The sequence below is a fragment of the Vigna unguiculata genome, chromosome 3 (assembly GCF_037176805.1).
Source record: "Vigna unguiculata cultivar grain cowpea cultivar isolate G323 ecotype 2 chromosome 3, ASM3717680v1, whole genome shotgun sequence".
Taxonomy (NCBI): Eukaryota; Viridiplantae; Streptophyta; class Magnoliopsida; order Fabales; family Fabaceae; genus Vigna; species Vigna unguiculata.
The window spans coordinates 62,923,705-62,951,005 of NC_140794.1; the positions used below are offsets into that span (position 1 = coordinate 62,923,705).

Consider the following 27,301-nt stretch of genomic DNA (forward strand, 5'->3'; position numbering starts at 1 on the left):
ATATGCACAAAATGTGAACATTCAAGGTGCAGTTAAAATAATATTATTAGTATATGTATATCTTACTTTGCTTTGTAACAGAGACAAAAAAAAAAAAAAAAAGACAATTTAAATCTGTCATTTCAGTGGCTATTTAAGGCAAATTTTCATTTTGTGCGAAAATCATAATCTCTTTTTTCTCTTGCAATTTTATACCTCGAAAAATCATAGCAATATGTTGATCCAAATACTCGGTTTAATATCAATTGGAACTAGTCAAATGCAAAAAAAGTAAAATAAAAAAATACACTTGTTACTTTAGATAGATATAAATAGGTATAATTACTCGTATAGTATTCAGTAGTTTGGTGCTAGTGTGTCAAATAGGTACTCGGTTTAAAAAAAGTGTCAATTGTATCCCAACTTTTGAAAAAGTGTTTCAATTAGGTCCCTATCAAACAGAATTGATTAACATCGTTAGTCAACATGTCACGTGTCAGTATGTGGTTTTTTTAATTTTTTTAATTTTTTTAAAATTTTTGAAAATAAAAATAAAAATGCCATGTGTCAAGTGTCTGTGTGTGACACGTGGCATTGTCAGTGCCACGTGGCATCGTAATGCCACGTGTCTCACTATCAGATGTAATTATGTTGATTTTTATTTAGTCTCCATATACGTCTTTTTGTTTCAATTTAGTATCTAAGTATGTGTATTTGATTCAATTTTGTTCCAATTTTTTTTAATAATTAAAATATTTTTGTAATCCATTTTTTATAAGATTAAAAATAATTAAGTATAAATATTTTTACAAAATTAAGTACTAATATTTATTTTTTTCTTTCAATTTCAGACCAAATTTATTATTTGTATAAATGTTATACTAATATTTTTTATTAAAAATGACTTTTTAACATATTACTTTATTAATTACTTTTTTATTAAGTACTCAGTTGTTAATTTTTATTTTTTTTTTCAAAATAGAACAATATTGTCTCTTACTAATTTTAAACCAAAATTTTTATTGGTATGAATGTAATACTATTTTTTTTTATTAAAAATGACTTAATAAAATGACTTTTACCACTAAATTTTACTATAAATATCAAATACTTAATTTTTGTAAAACTTTTATACTTAATTACTTTTAATTTTATAAAAAATGGATTTTAATTATTAAAAAATATTATGTCAAAATTGAATCAGATACACATAAGTACGTACTAAATTGAAACAAAAAAATATTATGAGGACTAAATCGAAATCAACATAATGGCATCTGATAGTGATACTGACACGTGGCACTGCAATGTCACGTGGCACTGACAATGCCACGTGGCACACACACGGACTTGACACATGACATTTTTATTTTATTTTATTTCCAAAAAAAATTTAAAAAAATTAAAAAAATTAAAAAAAAATTAAAAAAAAAACAAAAAAATCACATACTGACACGTGGGAGTTGACTAACTGTCTGGAAGGAACATAATTGAAACACTTTTTCAAAAATCGGAATGCAATTGACACTTTTTAAAATCGAATACCTATTTGACACACTAGCTCCAAATTGGGTATTATACGAGTAATTATACCATATAAATATGACAAGTTGTTTATATTTCAAAAGAAAACGAGAAAAATAATTACTGCTTTGAACAGGCACAAATATGACAAATTGGAAATATAAAATTTGAGAAAAGCCTTCTATGGTTACTTATGGAGACAAAATTGAATGCGGTTTACTTTGTAGAAAATGAAGTAAAACGGCAGAAGAAAAACAAAATGTGAAATGACTATAGTACAAAATTTGTTGCTATTTTAATAGAAAATTAAATAAAAACAACAACATGCATTTACTTCATACTACTGTTTATACTACTGGTGAAAACACGTATCTATTTAATTTATTATGATAATAAAAAGAAGTATTTATATCATTATTATTTCAAAAATATATATAAAATAAATCATTTTTATAATTTTATTAAAGATGGTTAATTAAATTTTAAAAAATAATTATAAAATTTAAATGATAAAATAATAAAATGATTTATATGAGTAAAAATAAAACTGGTAACGAAATATGTATCAAAATAATTATAAAAACTAATCTTTTTATTAACAGACATAAATAATAATACAAAAAAAAAAACTGTTATAATTAGTAGAGTTACATGCTCCACGAGTTTTCTATTTTTTATGATAATAAAATATAAAAAATATTGTTATTACTATTATAATTATTAAAATAGATGAAAAAAATTATAAAAGTAATATTGTTATTGGAGGTTGTAGTATCTCATTTTAGTAGCTTAAAACTAATAAAATATAACATTTCATCATAATATTCAAAATAGATAAACTTAGTGTATAAAATATATTAATACAGTAATACAAAAGATAGAATTATAAAAATATAACATTTATACACTCAAACTAAACTAATTAATTCATTACAAAGACTACATCTTCCCCATACCTCTAACTAGTGGCTCCTTATTCTTAAGGTGTCTTTAAACTTACAATTTCATTTGCCCATACCTAATAGGTGATTATCGCAAAAGAAAGAGACCAATAACAAAAGAAACAAAGCACACAAAAGGGTAAGCTAGTATATGAAAGAGTTGACTTAAAACCAATAAATAATTATATATATATATATATATATATATATATATATATATATATATATATATATATATATATATATAGCTAAACATGGCTAAAATACAAGGAATAAATTTGCACACAAAACATCTTAACTTAATTGTCCAGATATATGTCATTGATAAAGAATTCATGGAGGTGTATACATGTGATTGTCCCTAAACTCTGCAGAGACTAGTCTCAAGGGGTCATCATCCAACCACACACAAGGTTAATCCCTTGAGTACCTAGAACCCAAACAAGTCCAAATGCTAGCATCTCTTACGATTCTCACCACATAACTTATTCTACTGTATTTAAGATGTGAAAAATTATTAAAGTCAAGGATACATCCTTACTAACATTTCTTGTGTCAAGACATACACTAAGATTATCACCACAAAGAATTTCTCCTTGAAATTCCTCAAACACCATCATCCATGTCCCCAACTATATTATCACCTCAATCAATAATAAACAACATTGTAAACATACATCAACTCCATAACAAGTCTATACCAAACAACCAAAGATGAAAACAAGGTCAACATACAAAATTGGCCTTCAATTTCATTCTTATCGCAAAAGACAACACTTTTTAGCGCTCAGCAGCCTGCAGTTAAAATGCTCCAGACTTGTAGTGAAAAGATGGCGTTAAACAGTGCACTGCTAGTGCACTACTGCCACTTAGCGCCACAACATTCGCAAACCATGACGCTCAGCGGCCTGGAGCTAAAATGCTCATGGACCTACACAAGGAGGTTGACATTTAGCGCTAGTCCGCCACCTCTCAGCATTATATCATATATCAACAGATGAAAATCTTTGATTTGGGGAAATGAGACTTGTTCAATTGATCAATTTGGTACTCCCTTTTAGTGATTTGGTCAAAAATAGTTTTAAAACATTAGGCTCGTACCCATTCGCTCAATTTCTCATATTATAATTCCTTCAATCAACACAAAATCAACCAAAACACTTAAGCATGAAACAATCATCCAAACCATACAAATCAAATAAGCCATACACATTAAATCAGATTCATCATAACCAACCAAATTACCATTCCCAAGGGCAATATTGCAATAACATAAAAAACATCAAATTGATAAACTCACCCACATATAAATACTAGCTTCCCTTACCTGTTAGAAGGGCTCAACAAGCTTAGTGACACATAATCACCTTTAGATCCATAAGTTGCTCTATATACACCTAGGAACAATACAAGAACAATTAGGACATACCATTATCAGTTATGGCTTAAAAGATGCATGCAAGTGGAATAAGACTCACATGAACTGATCGGTCCAAATTGAAGAGTTCACCGTGAGGATCAATCCTATTATCTCAGTTCTTTAATCAGACGAGTAGAGAGGAAGAACTTTTAGATAAAAGTCAAAGAACTTTAGAAAAGTGACTTATAGAAAAATAATGTGTTTCACAAAAGTGTGTTTTAAGAATAGTTAATAAGAACTCTATTTATACTAAACCTTTTTAACTTTTCAATAATTGAGTCTCAATAGTTTTTAACAATTATCACTTCTAAAATGTCATTTTTTAAGTTTTACAGAGTAAATTTATTTCTTTTACATATTATTTTTTATGTATGATAAAAATAATCATTTAAAAGATAAAATGATAAGAAGAAATAATAATGGATATTAAAATAATAAATGATAAGCAGGTATGTGATATATTAAAGAAGTTGAGTGATTTTGAAAGTGTGGTTATTAGAAATATAAAATAAGAGAAAAAAATAAATGCTAAATTGAAAAATAAGATTAGGAGTTAACTAATAATTCAACGTAGTATTATATATATATATATATATATATATATATATATATATATATATATATATATATATATATATATATAAAGAAATATCTTCTTTTGTTTTCACATTTTGTTATTTCAGTTTTACCCTTAATATTATTTTAAAAATTAATTATTTTATAAATAATTTATCTTTAACTGTTATTCTAAAAACTTCTTTGGTCTTTAATTTTAAAAACTTATTATATTTTATTTTTCTAATTTTACATTAGACAATTATTTTAAAAATTAATTATATTTTTTTTATTGATCTTAACTCAAATTTTTATGAAAATTAAAAATTATAAAATGCGAATACACTAGCATCGGCTTGTAAGATGAGGTTTGCACTTCACTAATATATTATGAAATTATCTTATCTATAGTCGATGTGAGACTTCCAAGACTCCCCTCACGTCAAGGTATATTCATATCGTGCGTGGAACTAGAGATGAGTGGTCTGATAGTAGGCCGAGATAGTGGATTGAACAGAATGTCCAAGAAAGTTCGTTATGATAGACTTTAATTTTGTTTAAATAATGGTTCTGATACCATATTAGAAGTGAATTTTAAGCCTAACTCAATCCCACATGAGAATATTTAATACTCTCAATTTAAGTGTTTTATATCATAAACCTTTCATTTACTAGGTAATATAAAAAAAATCTTTACTTATTATTATTCATTTTTGTTTCATATGAAGAATTTTTTTTGTTTCGCTAAAATAATTTTTGTTATTTCTCGACCATTGAATATATGTTGATATTTAAAAAGTTTTCTTATACCTCTAAGGTATTTTTCATCTTATCATACCCTTAATTATACATTTGTTTTTCTTTGTGTGATTCATTTAAATAGTCTCTCAAATTGTTTTTAAGATACACATTTCTTAATTTTTTTAATATTTTTATTTGTTATTTATTTTTATCATGTAAAATACTATTTCGATATATTTTATCTAATTATTTTTTATTTTCCAACTCATTATCAATCATACTCTAATATTTTTCACTATAATTATATAAATAACTTTTAATTACTATAATATAAAAATATAATGTAATTGTCATGAGTATTTTTTTTTATCACCATCCAATATATATTGGAGTTAAAAAGATACAAGATCTATGTCAAAATTTTATTATTATGTTTATTATTTGTTCTTTGCGTCATTTTGATCAAGTGATGTGTTATAACTTTTATTAGTGTATAAAAAAGAGATTCATTAAAATTTAAAAAATTGAAGTAAACAAACATTTAAAATATATTTTAATTTGAATATTTATCTTCCTTTTATATTTTTTTAAAAAAATATTTTTAAATTTTATCAACTAGGTTTGATTAATGTTTACAAATTTAATAAATGTTTTGGTTCTCATACAATTTTATTTGGTATTCTAATCTAAAATGCAAATAATTATAATTTATTTTAAAGTATTTGATATCGAAGAAACAACCATCCTCCTAATATTGAATATTTGATAATATATTTACTTTACCGTAATTTTTTATTATTTTATAAAATTAATTAAAATTAATATTGAAGTAGTAAGAAAACGGGTACGAGTGTGGGTACGAGATTATATCCATTATCTAGTGGAGATGGGGATGAGACAAAAAATTGATATTTGTTGAATTTAAGTATGAAAATGACGATAAATTTTTTCTACAGAGATAAGTATGGGATAGCGAAATTCGTTCTCACCGCCCGTCCCATTGTCATTTCTAGTAACGAAAGTGACAATAAATATATCGAAGTTAGTTGGTACAAATTATTGATCAAAGTAAATATCTGGTCTTGAACCATTGATTTTTTTTTTTCTTTTTTTACTTTGATTAAGAAGAAGAGTGATATAAGTTTAAAATTTTAGAAAATATTGTAAAATAATTTAGGCTTTTGTATAAACGAAATAATTTAGTGTAGGGATCAGGAATAATTCAAGTACATAAACTCATGTTTGTATATTGAATTAAATGGTGGTCGACTCATCATGGCCTTTTCTCTCTGGAATTGGTTTTGCTGCATTGATGGGTCTCTTTCAATTTTTAACAATTTTTTCTTTCTTGCTCGTCCATGGCTTATTCTGATACTGTCTCTTCTGACATCTCTTTTGCCACCAATACATTTGATCTGTACATATATATATATTAATTATGTCAATGTGCACGCATCTAATGATAAGTTAGATGACACTATTTATACAACTTGAGTATCAGACGTTAAACTTTTGATTAAGAGTAAGGAGTATATTGATCATGTTACTCCGAAAGTGATTTTTATTGTTTTTGCTTTTGCTAAAGTTACCTATTAGCAAAAAATTGATGCTCATGTATGCATTGTTCTCAAGGGTACCATTCACTCTTATTTAAAACAAATTTTTTCTTCCTACGAAACATGTTTTGAAATTTGGGAACACGTCAAATTATTATACACCAATGATACTTAACATCTATTATGGTGTTTGTCATGATCCTTTCAATGTTGTTGCTTCTCGACATCAGGATTCTATGGTTTATTACCCATGTCCAAGAAATAGAGCACCAATCAAATTTTTTCATGATATTGGCATTACACGAACTTGCTAATAAATATTTAATGTTCGTGATCAAATTTTGGGTTAATCTATTGTACCAATTTGACTTCTATTTGTTCCACTATTTTGCGTGTACCAAGTAAACCCATCAATGATACACATGTTTCTATTGATGATTTCTCTGTATTGGTCTTCTTAACAAAATGATTTCAATTGCTCTCGCAAGTCGGAAAAAGGACAAGGACGTCACAAGTGTGACCATTATGACAAGATAGGCCACAAGATTGACAGGTGTTATGCATTACATGGCCGCCTTGATATGTTGTTGTTCATATTGTGAGGATGGCCGCCTTGATCTCTTGTTGTTCATATTGTGAGGGAGGACCAATCTGAACAATAACAAATTGAAGATGACGTCCATGTAATGCATACCACCTTTCAATCTTGTAGGCCTAGCTTACCACAAAGGTCACATTTGTGACGACCTTTTTCAGGCTTGCGAGAACGAATGTGATCATCACATTGAGATACTAATGCAGAGGAATCATCAACTAAAGTAGGTGTATCATTGATGGGTTTACTTTGTACATGCAACAAAGTAGAACCATTAAAAGTCAAATTGGGTACAATAGGTGAACCCAAAATCCGATCATGGATATAGAGATATTTATCAACAAGTCTGTGTAATGGCAATACCATAAAAAACTTAACCAGTGATATATTTTTTGGGTAGGAGAAGAGACAAGACAGAATAACTCATTAAATTCATGAAAAAAACATGAATCTAGCACATATAATAAGCCATAAAGTCCTTATGCCAAGGAGCAACAACATTGAAAATATCATGAAAAAAACACCATAAAGACATTAATATCATTTGTATATAATAATTTGGCCTATTCTCCGACTTCAGGAGACTTCTGTCGTAGGAGCCAAAAAATTGTTTTAAAGAAGAGTGAAGGTACCCTTGAGAACAATGCATAACTAAGCATTGGTCTTCTTCTAACGGGGAACCTCAACAACATATGTAATATCAATCACTTCTTGAATAATATGATCAACATATCTTTGACCTTTAACTGTTAAGCCAAAGTTTATTGTTTAATACCCAAGTCGCATAATTAGTGTCTGTCAACACCCAATTTCGTCCGGGTAAATAAATTTATTTTCAAAAAAAATTTAAAAAATATGAAACATTATTTTCTTCAAAGATTTTCAAACTTTAATTTTAGAAAAAAAAAGAAAAAAAAGATGAAAAAAAAGAAAAAAAAAGGAATAAAGAGATAAGAGCCCAATTTGTTATTAATTATCACACTTCTTCTCATGAGCCTAACAACTCAACCTACTCATAAGAAAGAAAAAAAAATGAATAAAGAGAAAGTAGTGATATGATTCTAATGATTAGAAGAAATATTTCTTCAAATGGTTATAATCAATATTACTAATTAGGATTGATTTTGTGCTCTGATTTACTATGAATTTGATTCTCATAATGTGTTGCTATCATAACCAATTTCTTTATTATATTGTTCATTACAATTAAGGTTGATATTGCATTGATATTGCAATGTGCGAGTATAAATATGCACTCTATCATAACCGGTAAAAAAATTCTCTACACTTCTCTGATTCTTTCCCATCACCACTCCCACATACACACCTCCTGTTTTATCTCTCTTTAAAAAAAAGGTTGAAGGAGGTAGAAAAAAGAAGAAGAAGAAAACATTCTCTACACCCTCTCTTTCTCTCATTACCACCCACATAGACAATGAAATTTTTTTAAGGTACGTCACTCTCCATTCTTTCATCTTTTGATTTAGTTTTTTTCAATTTTCATTCTTTTTTTTAATGAGAAAAAATATTTTTCCCCTTTCTTTATTGTCTGCCCGGCCGCTCGTGTCGCATGACATCCAATTTAGACTTTTGTTTTTTCTAAAAATATATACAAATGATCTAAAAATAAAAAAAAAACTTTCTTTGTTTACTCTTTTATATCTATTTGGCTGCTCACGTCGTAATGACATCTACAACTACTTTAAAATAACTTTAAAAAAATATTAAAAATTTATAAATGATTAAAAAAATAAAAAATAAAAGATTAGAAAAAAAGAATTTATTTCAAGTGTCTATCCGGCAGCTCGCGTCGCGTGACACCAATTTTAAAATAATACTTAATTTAAATAAAAAGGTTTTTAAAATTATAAAACAAATTAAATCATTTTTCAAATATTTTTCCAAATAATTTTTTCATAAAGAACCTGATTCTCAATACGTAGGAGCGAGGATTAATCCTCGTTGGGCCCAAAAAAATAAAACAATATTTTTATCTCTTTTGTAAATTCATCTATTATTATTTGTTGGGAAAATAAATATTTTGGAAAAACCACGCAACTTTTACACATTTAATTAAAGGTACCGTCTTAGGACGGACGTTGTGGGGTGCTAATACCTTCCCCGCGTAACCGACTCTCGGACCCAAAATCTGTTTTTTCGTATAACTTGCTCTTTTTTAATGGTTTTCATAGTTTCCTATAACTATGCTGGCGACTCCAAACTCTGTTTTTACAAATTTTTAATTTTTGGTTCGCCGTCCCGTCGCGATTTCGGTTGCAACAGTGTCACCTAACACGGGTGATAATAAATAATTATATTATAAAGGGTAAAATTGATATTATGAAATGTGGACACAAAAGAGGAAATTCTCTTTATATATTGTTATAGATATTATCAATAAGAAATATATAATTAACTTTTAAAATAATTATTAAATATAAAATTAGAAAAATAAAATATACATACAACATAAGTTTTAAAATAAAATAAAATTATATTTATTAAAAAAAACGTGAAATATATCATAAAAAATGAGAGAATAAATGTTGATAAATAGAAAAAAAATAAAATTTTACAAAAAGTTTATAAAATTAACGATCAATTTTTAAAAATTTAATAAATAATTATATTTTAAAAATTAAAATTTGTATTTTAAACTGTGGACACAAATAATCTCTTTACTATTATATATATATATATACTATATGATTTATCATATTATGTTGATTTTAAATTACTAACCAATGTGTGATACGAAATGCTTATATTTATATGTGATAAGAAAGTAATTGACACGATGACATGTACGAATATAAATAATAAATAAACTTAAAAATAAATATTTTCTTTATAATATTTATGTATATTTATTACATTTTCTTTACAAATCTCGTGCATCCGCTTATATTATATATTAACAATATGTATAATATAAAAGAAAAAATGGGTTAGGAATTAGAAAAGTTGGCGTATAAAATTGAAAAAAAAAATATTATTTTTATAGTATCATACTTGACCAAATATAATGTATTCATTATAATTACCTTAAATTATAAAATAAGTATTGCAGGATTTATTTATTTTTTTAAGTATCTATGGCTTCTTAGACAATCAATTGACAGATTCAAATTATAAATATTCAACTGAATAATTAACTTGATGCAATCAATATTGCACAATTTATTTATTTTAACATTTTATAATAACTTAATTTAAATAATCAGTTTAAATGTTCAAATAATAAATATCTCAACTATTATAATTAGCTTAAGTTAAATAATATAATTAGCTTAAACTAAATAATATAATTTTTATTTCCCTTCATTCCTAATAATAATTATAACAAATTTCATATAATATTACTATAATTATAAAAAAATACTACTATATCTAAAAAATAATATTATAATCATTATTAAATATATTATTATAAAAATTATATAATATACTAAATAAATTTCCTATCATATTATATAAAATCAAAACTTACATATATCGTTTAATTGTTTAGTTGATTGGAGTAAATATTCATTATAATCACTTCAATTATTATAATTATATGAGGCATAAATTTATGTGTAAAAAAAAATTTAATGATATTTAGATTAAAATAAATACCTGAATACGGTGATATAACAATAGAATACTCTTATAGTATAAAATAAATAGACCAAATAGACACCATATAAATTACATAAAAGTAATTTTATTAATGGAGTGTGTAAAGTTGTTGTTATTAGAGTAAAATAGGTACTAAGTTCTAAATATAAATACAGTTGAATTATTCTAATTTATTGGTCAGCGCAAGCTAGAACAACAACTTTTAGTTATTATTATTATTATAATAATTTAGTTATTGCGTTCTGTTTAAGTTGACAGCGAAGTTTTATTTCCTTAAAAACATATTAACAGAATTTCTTTTTTTTTTCAGATACATTACAGATTGAATTTTAGGTAAAAAAATAAAGAACAGATAGATTTAATTGCTAAACTAAGAGATCCAAACAAAATGGCGTTGTTATTACTTGGCGTTTTTCAGGGTCAAAAGAATAAAACTAACAGTAGTGGATGCAATGTATCTTAATCTTTGCATAACCATCTTAAATGATTATCATGGCTAAAGTTAAAAGTGATCAGTTATTAAATGCGGATTAGGCTCTATAATTCGATGTGATATATATAACAATTCACTACAGTGTCTGCTTTTTCAATCTGTCCAAACATTCAGCCAAGAGAGAGAAGATAGAGAGAGAGGTTCTGTTATGCGAGAGTTACTTCCCGCAGAAGGTTCTGTGTGGAATCTATAAAACAAATATGGGGAAAGGGGAAGAGTAAATGCATAGGGAGAGAGAGAGACGGGAAGAGAGAGAAAGGGTATATTTTAAATTGGTTGTTGCAGTGATTGATTTCTAAGAAATCATCAGAAGGGGTTTCGTGGTAGCTTTGTTCTTCTGTCTAGCCGAGATTCTGGAAAATCAAAATCTCCACGTCTTCTTCTAACCATATTCTTGTTTGTCACTTCAAGATTTTCGCCTTACCCTCTCCCCTCAACAACCCAACCCAACGGACTCTGTACTTCTCAATTTTGTTATATATGCTCTGTCACGTGTTGAATTCTGACTTCCCTTCACGAACTGGGTTCCGGGTGGGGCGTAATTCGGGTTTTTTCTACGCCCTCGTTTTTGGGGTTTGATAGGTTCGTCTCTTTTGGGGCATTTTCTTCATTATCGCTTTTTGACAACGATAAGGGGTGTTTTAGTCTCGGCCTCATTGATTGTTGCACACGTGGGTCTGTTCTCTGAGTTGGGGTGCTCTAACTAGGGTTTTCGAGGGGATCCGAGGTTAAAGTTTGTGTCTTTCCGCGAATATCTCTGTTGGGTATGTGCAAAGTTGAGCTGTTGATGCAGTGTTAAGGGTTGAATTGATTGATTAATTGATTTTAAAATTTAGCCTAGAATCTGTTTGGTTGTATTTTTCTTCTTCCGTTGGTTGGACTCTTTTCCGGATTCAGTAATCTGAGAATTTAATAGGTTCCTAATCCAGAATTTTGTCCTTGTTCCTCTTCTATACATTTTATCAGGTGAAGTGCGAGTTTGTGAGGTAAAAAAAAAGGTTATGCCGGATTTTCCTTGATGTTGTTTTGTGTTTAAGCTATTGGTGGGGGTGTGATTCGAACCCTGTGTGCTTTTGATTGGTTTAATATTTTGGTGGACAAAGGGATTGTGATTCATTCTTGTGTTGATTGGTGGATAAGATGAGTAGCAGCGTGTCTGGAAGTTTAGTCCATCAGGGCCAGTTGCTTGTTCATATTGCTGAGAATGGACACTCTTTTGAGTTGGATTGCAATGAAAACACACTTGTTGAGGCAGTTATGAGGTCTATTGAATCTGTTACGGGAATTAATTTCAGTGATCAGCTTGTTCTTTGTTTGGATATGAAGCTGGAATCACATCGCCCGCTATCTGCGTACAAGCTACCATCTGACGAGAGGGAGGTTTTCATATTCAACAAATCAAGGCTTCAAAACAATTCACCGCCTCCACCACCGGAGCAAGTTGATATTCCCAACCATTTGGAGCCTCCATCGCCAGCATCCTCCCACGATTCACACCCTCTTGATGATGCTTCAGATCCTGCTCTGAAGGCTTTACCTTCTTATGAACGACAATTCAGGTACCATTATCATCGGGGGCATGCTATATATACTAGTACTGTGATGAAATATGAGCATTGTGAGAGGCTTTGGAGAGAACAGATGGTCCAAGAAAGAGCAATGGAGGTTGCAAGGGGTAATTTGGATCAGTATTATCGAATGATTAACCAAAGCTATTTCGACTTCATGAAACGTTATATGCAACAACACAGGATGCATTCTGATCTTTTGGTGAATTTTGGGAAGAATGTTGAGAAACTAAGGTCCATCAAACTTCACCCTGCTTTGCAAACTGCTAATCGCAAATGCTTACTGGATTTGGTCAAGGAGGAAAACTTGAGGAAGTCAGTGGAGAATTGCACCAGCTCCCACAAGCAGTTTGAGAATAAAGTGTCACAATTTAAGCAGACTTTTGGGGAAGTGAAGCGTCGGGCGGAGGAATTGTTGTCCACCAGGGCTTTCTTGCCCATCAAGAATATAGAACAACCAATTAAAGAACACCAGAGATACATAAATGAACAAAAGAGTATCATGCAATCTCTGAGGTTAGTTTTTATTTTAACATTTTTCAACTATTTTTTGTGTGCTTTGTCCTGTTAACGGAGCATCTAAAGTTAATGTGTATACCGAGTTTGATATGGCATCCTGTTTTTAACTTGTTACTTCTCTCATGACTTCAATATGCAAAATCTGGTTCTCAACTTCTCATATGTTGTGTTAACACTTAGCGGGCCTGAAATAGTTAAACGCCATTTTGCAAAGTTCTTGATCCATTCCATGTTTTAGGAGTGCCTATAGTTCACTGGAGACGAATCAAATGGAATAATACTTTTGCTGTACTTAATGATTGTTGTAATTTGTAACTTAATTTATATTTTATGTTTATATTTCTCTTCTTCTGAGATATTTTCATAATATTAAACTTATCAGAACATCTTATCAATTATGTTTTCATGGGATTTTTGCAGCAAGGATGTTAACACTGTAAAGAAACTGGTAGATGATTGTCTATCCTCTCAATTGTCTTCCTCACTTCGTCCTCATGATGCAGTTTCAGCCTTGGGTCCTATGTACGATGTTCATGACAAAAATCACCTGCCCAAAATGCAGGCTTGTGATCGTGCTATTTCAAAGCTACTAGAATTTTGCAAGGAAAACAAGAATGAAATGAATAACTTTGTGCACAATTACACTCGAAACATAACCTATGTTTCTTATCTCATCAAAGATCAAAAGCTGCAGTTCCCTGTTTTTAAAGAGGCAATGACTCGTCAGGATGGCTTGTTTGTGGATTTAAAGTTGTTCCACGGTATTGGTGCAGCATACAGAGCTTGCCTTGCAGAGATAGTGAGACGAAAGGCTTCTATGAAGCTGTACATGGGCATGGCTGGGCAAATGGCTGAAAGATTAGCTATAAAACGTGAGGCCGAACTCAGTAGACGAGAGGAGTTTTTGAGAGTTCATAGTTCATGCATTCCTAAAGATGTACTAACGTCTATGGGATTGTTTGACAGTCCAAACCAGTGTGATGTCAATATAGCTCCGTTTGATGGTGATCTGCTTAATATTGACATATCAGACGTGGATCGATATGCTCCTGAATATCTAACAGGAATAACTTCCAAGATGGAGAAGCTAGGAAGCTTTAAAGGTTCAACTGCTTTGAATAGTGATAGCTCTCATTTGGCTGAGGATGTAGATATTGCTGCTGACTCCATTGAGAGATATGATTCTGAAGGCTTGCCAGATGGCAGTGAGTTGATTGAAATTGCTGGAACCTGCAAGATGGAAGTTGAGAATGCAAAACTGAAAGCTGAGCTTGCTGGTAGAATAGCTTTAATATGTTCGCTCTGTCCTGAGGTAGAGTATGAGTCATTGGATGATGAAAGGGTGAATAATATGCTAAAGAATGCTAGAGAAAAGACAGAAGAAGCCTTGCATTTGAAAGATGAATATATTAAACATATTCACTCCATGCTTAAGATGAAGCAAATGCAATGTATGTCATATGAGAAACGTATACAAGAATTGGAGCAGAAATTGTCTGATCAGTATATGCTTGGGCAGAAGCTTTCCAATGTAAATGATGTGGCTGGGAAGGAAATAAAGTCAGAATCTATCAGCAGTGAAGCTCACATGCCTTCCATATCTACTTCTGAGCCCATGGATGAGGTTTCATGCATCTCAAGTTCCCTGGATGCAAAACTTGGTTTGTTCACAGAACATACTGGTAAAGTGTTAGATGGGGTGGATGAAAACATGTTGGATTCCTCTGGAGTTCAGAACCCACAGTTGGACTCATCTATGATGGAGCCTCATCGGGAAGAAGCACAGAGTGCTGATAAAGATAAGAAAGACAAGATAATCGGACAATTAGGCATGTCGTTAACAAACAGTTCTACTGGTGAGAACATACCTGTGTCACATGACCTTGTACCTTTTGACCCCACAGTTTCTCAAGACTCAGAATCCAAAGTAAATGATGATAAGGTGTTGTTGGAACTACGAAGTGCACTTTCAGATAAGTCAGATCAACTGACTGAAACTGAAACCAAGCTTAAAAATGTTATAGAGGAGGTTGTTGTGCTCAAAAGGGAGCTGGAAGCTAGTAAAAAACTACTTGATGAATCTCAGGTAACTGTGGAGTTGAATCATACCCATCATTTTAGGGTTGCAATTTTTGTTTTTTAAATCTGTTGTGTAGTTCTCCTAAACTATTTATTTTTTTTGTCTCTGTTTATTGATTTCTCTCACTTGGCTATCTTAATGTCATTTTTTAATTTCCAATTTCTGTCCGTTTTCTTCACCCGTTTCATACATTATAGAAGCATGCATTCCTATTGGTTATTCTTCTGGAAAGTGTTTAAATTATTCTGTCAAAAACCAAATAAATTATCATCTTTGTATTGCTGTTGCCTTGCGACACCCACATTCTTGCTGTTTTTTAGTGTCTATAGATCCCATTGAAGTGATTATAGATGTATTACTAAAAGTAAATTTCCTAAGCAAAATATGCATTAATTTTGTTGTTCTATAAAGCCATGCCATGCAGAGTTTTATTTGACTCTTGTCAGTTTGGAAGTTTACTATAGATAGGCGAGGCTCACAAGGGCATAGTCTTCTTTAGATACATGTTGCAGATCTGTTGGGCTGAACTACAGGCATTTCTGTAAAAAGAAACCAAATTAAGTTTCTTAATTATTTTGGATATTGGATCTGAGATGAAGTTGAATCCGTATGGTGAATTGAGAATTTCGTTCAAAGACTTGTGTATGATCAGAAGGATATTGGATGAATGAACTTTGTACATGAAGTTTTTTTTTGCCACCACGGCTAAGCTTTATGAACGTTATACACATTGTTGGTTCAGTATTGCGCTTGCCTTTCATATTCTAATGAACTTTTTCACTTTCATTACAGATGAATTGTGCTCACTTGGAAAATTGTTTGCATGAAGCAAGAGAGGAAGCTCAGACTCAAAAAAGTTCTGCTGACAGGAGGGCCTCAGAGTATAGTTCACTACGGACATCTGTCATTAAAACACGCAGCTTTTTTGAAAGACTCAAGACTTGTGTTTATTCTCCCGGTGGTGTGGCTGGTTTTGCAGATTCCCTTCGTAATTTGTCGCAGTCTTTGGCCAAGTAATTTACTTATTCTATGCCCATTCTCACTGAGAAAATATAAAATGACTTATGGTGGTAGACTTGTAGTGATGGAAACAACTTCTTCACTTGTTAGAACTTATGAGTCCCACATTTTAGTACTCTGTTTCTTTTTGAGGGTCAGATTTTGAAGTGTTTTTATTTCTATTTATCTGTTAACTGATTTACATATGTATATATTGTGTGGGGTGGATAGGGAAAGAGTCATATTTTATACAACTATTTTATTAGAATCAAGAATTTTTATTACATTTCTTATTTCATACAAAATAAACTTCAAAGAGTTAAACAAGAACGGAGGAGGTAGTAGGAATGTTCTCATTAAGTTTGATGGTAATGAGGTTATTGATAATAGAGGAATTCATTCAGCAATCACATTGTTAGGTTGACGATTGAGACTTTCTGCAATTGAGTAGACAGTTTTCGCTTCTTTTGTTCTCTTGCATGGAGTGGAATCTGATATAAACATTTCCAACAAATTTAATTTCTATGCTATTTTTCATGAAATGGAGAAGATTCCAGGCCTTTGTTTTAGACTGATGCGCTTTCCATTGATATTTTATATTCATTCTTAATGAACTGCAACTAGAAGGATGATGATTGGAACACTTCTCTTTTTTCAGTTCTGCTAATGACAGAGATGATGATGACATTGCTGAGTTCCGAAAATGCATTCGTGTCTTGGCCGATAAAGTTGGTTTCTTATCGAGGCACCGGGAAGAGCTGCATGAGAAGTACTCAAGAACGGAAGCTGCTAATGAACAGCTTCGGAAAGAATTGGAGGAGAAAATAGACCAGGTCAAAACTTATTACAATAAGCATCAACTTGAGAAGCAGGTATTAGCTTCTAGTTTTCTTAACGTGACAAAAAATGGTTGAGCCTCTGAGATGAGGTAGACAAAAATGGCTGATGATGCTTGTGATTTATTTGCAGGCAAATAAAGAGAAGATTTGTTTTGGTTGCCTGGAAGTTCATGAGATAGCAGCCTTTGTGCTCACTTCTGGTGGGTATTATGAGGCAATTACCAGGAACTGCTCTAATTATTACTTATCCGATGAATCAGTAGCCCTGTTTGCAGAACATGTTCCAAGCCGACCTAACTACATTGTTGGACAAATTGTGCATATCGAACGCCAGATTGTGAAGGCGGCACCCCCTCGGGCTGAAAAATTTAGCACCCCTGACAAAGGGACTGACTGGTTGACCTTGAATTCAGGTTCAACTCCAAACCCATACGGTCTCCCTGTTGGCTGTGAATATTTCCTAGTGACAGTAGCCATGTTACCTGATACCACCATTCATTCATCTTCTCCTTCCTGATCCTGCTTCATCCCTCGCAGCAGATTAGACGTGATGGAAGAATTCAATTGTACATAAACTACATTCAAACTCCCAACTGCTCTTCATTATGCCTCCTGCTTTAACCATTTGTACAGCTCATAAACCAATTTAGTTTCAATCTCCCTCTGTAGATATTTCAATCCTTTTATCACATTTTGTATAGATTGTCAATATTATTTACAACTTCTGCTTATTTGGACTTTTGCTGCTCCTTTCCAAAATTCATATTTTCATATCTAAAATATATTTAATTTAATATAATAATACATACAACCATTTTAAGTCAATTGAAAAATATAATTAGAATATGTTAATTGTTAAATGGTTGGTTTTTTTATTGGTGGGTAAATATATATATTTTTTGCAAGAGGTACTTTTCAAATCCACTTGATTCTAGTGGCTGTAACAGAACCTCTCAAATTACAATGATCTTTTATAGTTATAGTCAGAGTTCAGAAGTCACAGTTTCCCCCACCTAACAACTTATTGCCATATAAATATCTGTATGTGGCACTCATCTCAATGTGATGACATTCCTTTAATGTGATGTTAGGTACGATGATATCCACCATTCTCCCGTCTTCAATGTAATAAAAAGTTGATTCACCATAAAAATTGTTAATTTTGTTGATTCACCATGAAAGTGAAGCTTTGATTTAAAAGTTGCTCTTATGACAGTATTAAGTTAAAAAAAATCATTTGTTTATATTTAAAATCAGATTTTCTAAACTAGAGAGAAACATTGTAGAAACAAACCAGATAATGAGACATTCCTATCCACAGAAGTGATATATCTTCTAATACAACATACCTACCTTCCATTGGGTGGTTAAAAACACAAGAAATAATGCAAATTTCGGATTCTTATATACAGGATATATATATATATATATATATATATATATATATATATATATATATATATATATATACGCACGATTTGTTTGCAGACAATATTACTCAGTGGTCAACGTTAACTATGACGTTAGCAGTCACTGTCCTCTTCTGATATGTTAAGCAAGAACTTTGACAGTGAAGTAATACGAGGAAGGTGAAGAAGAAAATCTCCGAAAGAGTCTTTCCTGGACATGCCCCCAGAAACATCTCTGAAGTCCACTTCAGCAGGCTTGACATCTATTTTAATTTTGATGTTGTGCATTGATTCAAGATCATGGCTAAGAAGAATATTTTTTCCATCAGCAGCATTTTCCTTGTCATGTGAACTCTGCAAAGCTGCAGGGTCCGTCTGCAGAAGACAGTAGAGAGAATTGACCCTTGTGATGAGTGATTTTTCATCAGAAGCTGCTATAACCTGATTGTCATTAAGAAGATGCTGTGCAATTTCCTCCAGCATTTCCTGAAAACCTGGTCTTCCTCTTCCATCACAAAAGGACGGATCCCCACAAGTTATTTGTTCCGAAAGGCAGTGTTCAATGTGGCCAATAAAATCACTCAATGACATAGAAGTGCGGAGTCCAGCCAATTTTATCTGATCGCAATTTCTTGGGCCCTTGGAATCAGTTTCAGAGCTTGTGCTCCCTTCAATTACAAGGTTCTCAAAAGCATCTGGTTGTGTATCAAAATGAGGTGAATCCAAGATTATCTCAGGTTGCTGGCTTACGAAATTAAGATGTGCGTCACACTGAACAAGTTTTTCAAAATTCTTCGCTAACATCCCTTGCGGAAATTCCAAAAAATGTTGCCTACAAAACCACATGATGAAGTTCTCAACATCATGGCCTAGTAAATTACAGGACAACAGGACCTAAACATAATAGTATCAAGTATCAACCTTGATACAAATGAAAACTAGGAAACTTAACCAAATAAACTTGTTACAATAAAACCATTATTCACGAGTCACAAAAAGACTTAACACCAGATTCAATTTAAAACCCTAATAGGTTTGTAGATTATTCTTACTTATACATATTATTATATGTTGCTCAACTTGATATTTTTATACGGTGTAAAACTGCGATTCAACCTTTAACATTACGCTTCAAAAGAGTCCTCTAAAGCCAACAAAAGATACTGCATCAAATGCAACTCAACCTCTCTTCCTCAACTATTTCAGTAAGTTTTTCTTGCTCTTATCGAAAGGTTCTACTGAAAACTAGTTTTCCAGCCCAGCTTATGATAAATCAACAAAAACCATGATATTTCTCAATCTGATCCAATGCAAAACTGTTGAGCTTAACAGCCACACATCAGAAGACTGAAAAGAATATATACCTGTGTTTGCCAGCCTCTCCATCGGTAAAATCTGATGTTGTTTGCCATACTGTATGCTTTCTGGGCTGAGGATTAGTCTCCTTGAAGAAAAGAGGTTGTCTTGCGAGCTGCAACACACAAACGAAACCAATAATTCAATGAAAATGAAACTGAACATTCAGCCAAACATTTTGTATCATTGTATTGTAAAAGAACGCTCAAAGTAGCTATATAGAGAGGTATGAGAATAAAAATTACAGCTACTGTCAACGAGCTAGGTCCCGTATCAGGACAATTTGCCTTAAGTGACATGATATCTGACCACTGGATTTCCATTTTGCTCTTTAGTTCACCTTCAAGAACTTCCCAAACTAGCTTTCGTTTAGCGAAGTAACATTTCGCCACTAAATCACCCTCATGTTTTGATTTATACTGCCACAAAGAGAGATCCTTGAGTTATTTAAAACTCAAAGAAAAATTATATTTTCCCAAAATTCTAGAGACAAGTACTTATATCTAGAATATACCTCCCACGAACCAATTCTTAGAAGTGAAGCTGGGAAATTTGAAGCCTTAAGCTTTTCAACAGAGCCTGATGCAGGCGCAGCCAGACTTTCCTTTTTCAAACCAGAGCTTAAATTTTCATTTTGTGCATTTGCAATAAAAACATTCCCTTGAGAAAGCTTCATCTGTATCAAATGTAATAGTGAAGGGCTCTTCCTAAGACGTAAACCCAGAGGGCTAGGCTCATCAAGTATATTGTACTGGGGAGGAGAACTGGAAGCTGCACTATTTGAACCATTCCATTGCTAAACATGCACAAGGAGAAAAGGAAGTTATAAAAAAATGAATACAAACAAATCCTTAAAATCTGCAACTGTTTCATCTGAGTATTCAAACTTGATCTCATCATTCCAGGGACATAATCCTTTGATTTTTGGACTAATATGTTTGACAGATTGTATTCTTAACATGACAGTATATTACAAGTTTTTTAAAAACTTTGTTTGTGATATGAAAAATGCATGTTCTGTGATCTCAGCTTTATATTGCTGACACTGCTCGCTCAAAGATTAAAACTGTTAGACCCCTGACACAGGTGTATCTATCTATCTAAGAAAAGGGAGAACAATATTAAAAAAGATGAGAAACACACCTCTTGTGAAGCGGATGAAGGTTTGAAACGCTTATTGAGAGGAGCATGCTCTTCTTGCAGCGGTTCCTCCACCTCCAACTTCAACGACACCGTTTCAAGGTCGGAACGGAACGTCATGAAACTCGTTGGTAGAACCATGAAAAATTTTCAGTGAAGCAAGAAATGCTGAGTCGCAAAAGCCCTTAAAAAATGAAAACAGAAAACGCGGAGAAGACCAGAGCAAACAAGAAAAAACGGAACTTTTGTTTTGGTTGGAGTGGGTTGGCAAATGGCGGAAAGAAAACAAAACATCCTTCGATGCTTCAGAGGTGCAGCGCGTGAACGTGATCAATGGCGCGTGCGAATCTTTCAACTGTCTAAAGTAAGACATTTGCTTAGTTCTTGTCGGCGCGTGTGCTGGCACACACACATGAAACGAAACGGGGTCATGGATAATGTGGGCCCTTCTTTTTTCACTTTTAAGTTTAAAGTCACGGTGGCCAATGGTTCAAATATTTATGCCAAGTGTACTCTTTGCATTCAACGACCAAACGGATAAGGGGGCGTTTTCACCCCTTGTGTTTTACATTCTTAATTTTACCTTTTCCTTTTGCTAATTACACTTTCAAAGTTTTCCACTTTGTTTTTGGAACATTGTACATACTATACTATGTTTATGCAATGCTTATAAATTAATTAGGGAATTGTGAACTCTCATAATTAAACTATATTAGCTTTTAGCATTCTTGTTGACTATTGTTTTGGGAGGGAAGTAACTTTTAAGAAGTATTATGAAAGTTCAAAGTTGATAAAAAAAATGAGAACCATAGTTTACATTTACTATCCTAACTAGTTAAGAGAGAGAATGGTGACAACTAGTTTGTATTTAATCTTTAACATTTAACATTTGATGGTATTTGATCTAGTTGAAATTTCTTCTATCGACATTTTTTTTTAGTTCAAACTTGTTGGTTTATATCTTAAAGAGTATTTTTAGAGTAAAATCTCCACTTGAAGTCTTAAATATAATATGTTACTTTTTAATAAATCTTTATCAAAAGTTATATTAAAATTTCATGCTATAAAAGGTGGGTTTTTTTTTTAAGAAGAACACTCAAAATCCTTAGAATTTTTTTATATATATTCTTACTCTAAAGTTTAAATTGATAATTTTTTTAAACCAATAAAAATTTACTAGTGAAATTTATTATTAAAATAAAAATTAAATACGATAGTAATCCCTGTGAAATAAACAATACTTAGAATTTTAAATACCTTTTTTCTGTATAAAAATTTTAAGAATTGTTTTTAAGATAAAGAGAAAATATGTGAAGGAAATAGAATATTATTTTTCTTATTTTCAAAAAAGTGGTTCCGACTTTTTACTATCTTTTATTAATGATTTTTTGGAATTTTTATTAATGTTTTTTTTGAATCTTTATTAATGATTATTAATTTTTATCAATGATTATTAGCAATGCATTTTTACTCTTCAGAGCATCCGACCACTTGAGATGATTAAATGATATGAAAATTAAAGTTATTGGCAACAAGAAACTCTTCAGATCGAATTTTGTCTATAAGGATAAATGTATAACCTTATGCAAACACACATATTTCACTCGAATCAATTAACATTTAAAATAACTTTTAAGAAGAGTGCTACAAACATAATTTTTTATTAATTAAATTTATTAAAAACTTTAAAATCAAGAAAAAATCATTATACTAAATTTTATAACTTCGAACGAATTTCAACCGATAAAAAATATAATTTGATCTTCACAGGAAAGGATGAACGCAAAAACCCAGTTTCAAGTTATCTACTCATGTTCCTCGAAAAACAATGATCAACTGTGTATCCCTTAAATTTTACCTAACAAGACGTTAGCTACACACTATTCAGCATATTTTTCATCATTATTAGATAGAAATCATTCGCAAATTCCATCTAACAGTAAATAGTATTTTTGAAAGAATAATTTATAAACAATTTCACTAATATCCCTCTTCAGTTTTTTTGAAATATCCTTCATTACAACGTAAAAAAAAAAAAAAATCAAGATATACGCAAGAAACAAACTTAATTTTTCTTTAGCAATAACCTGAATTCGAACTTCATCCATAAAAAAAGTATGAAAGTTGCACATCCTGAGCAAATTCACTTGTCATATTAGTGTAAAAACCCGGAACACCGTGTTTCAACTTATCAAATCTGTAAAGTAAAACATATGCCAGCTACACACTTTAACTACTCTTCATTATTAGATAGAATTCATGATAGATTCCACATAAGTATATCACGTAACAGTAAATAGTAATCTGAGAAGAAAGTATTGTAGAGTATTTTGTTAATATTCCTCATTCTACATAACTCACCAAATAGATTATGATGCTCACATGATTTATCATAGCTTACCATAAAAATGCAGAGATAAACAGGAAGATGGGAAACAAATAGCAATACTGGGATGTCAATAAATAGCCATTGTTACATGACACAGAAAGGTGAACCACATTCTAAAGATATCGATGTCTCAATTAGCCAAAACAAACTGTATTCATTTGAAAGCAGATTGGAGGCGTCACAATTCACGACAAAACACAGCTAGGCTTTTGACTCAGTTTTGCAAACACGACATCTATTTAGCATTTCTGTTTACTTTCAGATATGGCAAGGCTCCAATTACGTTGTCATAGTCGCTCCTGCTGACCGGATGCTGTAAAAGACGATAAAAAAATTAAGACACGAGAAAACCAAACCCATAATTTAATAAAATAGTCCAAATCCTAGCCAAAAAATAACTCAAGGTCAACAAGAATAACAGCTTAATCCAGCCGTGTCATTCTAGAAATTCAACTACTGTTGAGATGGATATGGATTAGGCAGAAGTCACTAGTTCAAGATGAGAAGAAGCTCAATACCCGGATTTCTCTCATGAGGGGTGATATCATTTTATCTCTTGTAAAGTTTTCAATTAAAAAAAGCAAAGGTAATATTAGTTCAATTGATAATATTTCAATCAGCTTATAGAGTTGCATACTACTTCACTTTCAAGGATGCAAGTTATAGATAGCTGTATTCACATTAAGTTATCACATAAAATTGAAGTAGTTTGTTGATATTGGACAAGAAAATCGTGGATGCTTTGTTAAATTAGGATTTTGAAATGAGCACAGAACATATGCAACTTGGAATAAACTGCTCAAGGCAGTTCAATGACATATGACTGAGACTTTGGCTAAAAAAAGAATCAATGTCATGTTTTGAATATCAGATGCTCCAAAAGGCTTGTTCATCATACATATCAAGTTCAAAACTGTCATAATCTCCAAATTTCAATTATACACTACACAGATCACTCGAAATCAAATAGCTACATCTGAATAGAATGACACCATATAAACAATGATGAAAATGATAACAGCTGAGTGACATTGATTAAAGAATTAAATATGGAAAGCTTTGACGGAGAAGTGTTAGGAAACAAACCTCTCCCCCATCATGATTTCTTATAGAACTTTCTTTTTATTATTCCTTAATCAATCCCCTTAAAGCACTCATTAGTAGGACTCTACAATAATTATCTGAAAGAAGAAACCCATTACAGACAAAGTCCACATGTAGGAGACAAGAAATAAGAATTCTAAACTTGAATTTGGTATTTGGTAAATGTTCGATTGCAGAAAACTAGAAATCATTAAGATAAAAATAGATTAACATTTCATAGGAAAGGGAGGGGTAAGGCTGAATTGAATATTTTCTGACTTATTATTTGTTGCAAGCTCTTTCTTCCATAAAAATTATGCATAAGAGAAAAAATGCTTTCAAGTATCAACATACAGACATTGAATGCAACAAACTATCATATGGCATGCATTAAATAAGGATAAACAAAATGCGTGGACTGAACTGAACTCTAAAAGTGGTTTAAAAAAACTAGATTAAACTGTATAGTTGTTCAGATGAAATAAACTGGGCAATATAATTTGACTGAACTGAGCCAAACTAAACTATTTGGAATTGTTCGAACTATTTGAATTATTACCAATGTATATCTTATTTTAAAACATATTTTTCAATCTTATAAGATGTAGTTCAGTTTAGTTAAGGTAATTCTATTTAAGAACAATTCAGTTTTTAAAATAATCTAAAAGTACAATTCAGGATTTTATGAAATTCACTTGAATATCAATTTAGTTCAATTCAAATTGTTTTTGAACAGTCTTAACTACATGAGTCACTGAAAGCGTGGTTGTATTAATTTGTGAATTGGAAAGTGACAAACTTCCGTTCAACTACAACCTTAATTGAACATTACTTATGCATTGCAGATTTGCTCATAAGGGCAGATGTTTAAAGTTTGTTTGAATAAATTTCTCTCTAAGCACTTATAACAGAAGAAAATAAGAAAGAAAACAAACAGACTTCTCTAATTCTCATATTAACTTTTCCAAAAGATGATTTTTAATTTATATGTATCTAAGCCAACTTTAGTTTATGAAGAAGGTTTTTTTTCATTTAATTTATTTATTTCTTCTATAGGTATTGATGGGAAACAGTATCCAAATATATATCTAAGCTTAAGCTAATGTTCTGGTCAAATGGGAGAGCAGATTAGAAGACAGAATTGACCCTCCAAAGGCAACGCTATTCTTCTAATCTCATAATTAAAACCAAAGCAAAGAAGCTAGCAAACACACTAAGGTTGTAAAGTTCTAATGAAATGCAGTCTAAACAAGGAAAACTAACACAATGCACAACCAAGCCCCAAAGACAACTAGTAAAACAATAAAAGCAGTCATTGGCCATCACAAAATCCATCCAATATCTAAACGCCCAGACAATTCACCAAACACGGGTAACAAAAAGTGCAGTGGGAACATTAACTTGATTAGGTTAAGCAAGGAGAAAATAGAGAGAATAATAATAGGATTAACATAATCTAACCATTTTGGAGAGTCGTAATTTGCGCTTGGTGTTCTTCTTGACAAGCAAATGCTGCTTACCAGCTCTCCTACGCACAATTTTGCCTCGCCCCGTCACCCTAAACCGCTTTGCCGATGCCTTTATCATCCATTAACCAAATTCAATTTCCAAAAACCCGGAATGAAGTCGGAAAAATAGAGAAAGAGAGAGAGAGATAGAAAGAGACCTTGTGGGTTTTCATTTTGTAGCCCTTAGCGGATACAATGGTGAGAGGGCGAAGGGTTGGAGGGAGAGGAGAAGGAGCTGTGCACAGCTTTTGACGAAGAAGTGGAGCGGAGATGGAAGCTGAAGAACTAAGGTGGAGTGAGTTGGCGCTGTTTGATGCAGGGAATCGAAGTGAAGTGTAAGAGAGACGAGTGGAAGAAGAAGAGCAAGGTAAAAGTCCCAAGGCCAAGGAGACGGTAGCCATTTTCAGTGTGAGGTGAGGTTCGTTGGAGCCAAAGTTCTGGTTTATGGATAAAGCTGAGGTGCTAACTGCCTATGCAGCCAGAGAGCTACCTCTTGTCCTCTAATTTTTCTCCCTCACATTCACCTCATCACAATTTCTTTTCATTTTTTATGTTTAGCAACTTTGCTTGTAATAGTTAATATTAAGTATTATATCTTTAACCTTACGCTACAAATCACAAGTGTCAGGATGGCCGAGTGGTCTAAGGCGCCAGACTCAAGTTCTGGTCTTCGAAAGAGGGCGTGGGTTCAAATCCCACTTCTGACATTTTTTTCATTTAGTTGATTTTTCCTTATTTATTTATGATTTGTCTTTCTCCTGTGTGAAAAAAATACCACTTCTGATATTTTTCCTTATTTGTTTATGATTCCTCTCAATACCAGATTCCTGTGTGAAAAAAATACCACTTCTGATATTTTTCCTTATTTGTTTATGATTCCTCTCAATACCAGATTAATCATGTCAAAAATTATGATTAGTTTGTCAGTTAAAAATAATGATTTAATATTATTAAAAAAATTTAAATATTTCATAAGTGTTATACTT

General features: G+C 31.4%; 3 protein-coding genes and 1 non-coding gene across 4 annotated transcripts; 2 read left to right on the forward strand and 2 right to left on the reverse strand.

Moving 5' to 3' along the window:
* The first annotated feature begins 11,516 nt into the window (after positions 1 to 11,516).
* On the forward strand, positions 11,517 to 18,167 carry LOC114178294 (autophagy-like protein). The gene is made up of 5 exons (XM_028064115.2): positions 11,517 to 13,509; positions 13,933 to 15,598; positions 16,385 to 16,605; positions 17,250 to 17,463; positions 17,561 to 18,167. The coding sequence occupies exons 1-5, from the start codon at positions 12,566 to 12,568 to the stop codon at positions 17,945 to 17,947; spliced, it is 3,432 nt and encodes a 1,143-aa protein (XP_027919916.1). The 5' UTR covers positions 11,517 to 12,565; the 3' UTR covers positions 17,948 to 18,167.
* Positions 18,168 to 18,833: 666 nt separating this feature from the next.
* Positions 18,834 to 21,650, reverse strand: LOC114178295 (ATP-dependent DNA helicase). Its single transcript, XM_028064116.2, has 5 exons — positions 21,339 to 21,650; positions 20,710 to 20,991; positions 20,441 to 20,614; positions 20,204 to 20,310; positions 18,834 to 19,671 (listed from the first exon to the last, which is right to left on the reverse strand). Exons 1-5 carry the CDS (start codon positions 21,474 to 21,476, stop codon positions 18,954 to 18,956), a joined length of 1,419 nt encoding a protein of 472 aa, XP_027919917.1. The 5' UTR covers positions 21,477 to 21,650; the 3' UTR covers positions 18,834 to 18,953.
* Positions 21,651 to 23,556: 1,906 nt separating this feature from the next.
* Positions 23,557 to 26,839, reverse strand: PRPL35 (Ribosomal protein L35). Its single transcript, XM_028061105.2, has 3 exons — positions 26,474 to 26,839; positions 26,269 to 26,385; positions 23,557 to 24,037 (listed from the first exon to the last, which is right to left on the reverse strand). The coding sequence occupies exons 1-3, from the start codon at positions 26,714 to 26,716 to the stop codon at positions 23,960 to 23,962; spliced, it is 438 nt and encodes a 145-aa protein (XP_027916906.1). The 5' UTR covers positions 26,717 to 26,839; the 3' UTR covers positions 23,557 to 23,959.
* A 99-nt stretch (positions 26,840 to 26,938) lies between these two features.
* TRNAL-CAA (transfer RNA leucine (anticodon CAA)) lies at positions 26,939 to 27,022 on the forward strand. The gene has a single exon. It is a non-coding gene; the product is annotated as a tRNA-Leu (tRNA).
* Positions 27,023 to 27,301: the final 279 nt, after the last annotated feature.

Excerpts from the sequence above, each read along its gene's own strand:
- LOC114178294 (XM_028064115.2), top strand. The coding sequence starts at position 12,566 with ATGAGTAGCAGCGTGTCTGGAAGTTTAGTCCATCAGGGCCAGTTGCTT. Across the intron at positions 15,599-16,384 it reads AACTACTTGATGAATCTCAG|ATGAATTGTGCTCACTTGGA; the intron begins GTAACTGTGGAG and ends CTTTCATTACAG. Across the intron at positions 16,606-17,249 it reads TTGTCGCAGTCTTTGGCCAA|TTCTGCTAATGACAGAGATG; the intron begins GTAATTTACTTA and ends CTCTTTTTTCAG.
- LOC114178295 (XM_028064116.2), bottom strand. The coding sequence starts at position 21,476 with ATGGTTCTACCAACGAGTTTCATGACGTTCCGTTCCGACCTTGAAACG. Across the intron at positions 20,992-21,338 it reads CTTCATCCGCTTCACAAGAG|CAATGGAATGGTTCAAATAG; the intron begins GTGTGTTTCTCA and ends GTGCATGTTTAG. Across the intron at positions 20,311-20,440 it reads CTAGCTCGTTGACAGTAGCT|CTCGCAAGACAACCTCTTTT; the intron begins GTAATTTTTATT and ends TGTGTGTTGCAG.
- PRPL35 (XM_028061105.2), bottom strand. The coding sequence starts at position 26,716 with ATGGCTACCGTCTCCTTGGCCTTGGGACTTTTACCTTGCTCTTCTTCT. Across the intron at positions 26,386-26,473 it reads ACAAAATGAAAACCCACAAG|GCATCGGCAAAGCGGTTTAG; the intron begins GTCTCTTTCTAT and ends TGGATGATAAAG. Across the intron at positions 24,038-26,268 it reads AATTACGACTCTCCAAAATG|CATCCGGTCAGCAGGAGCGA; the intron begins GTTAGATTATGT and ends CGTCTTTTACAG.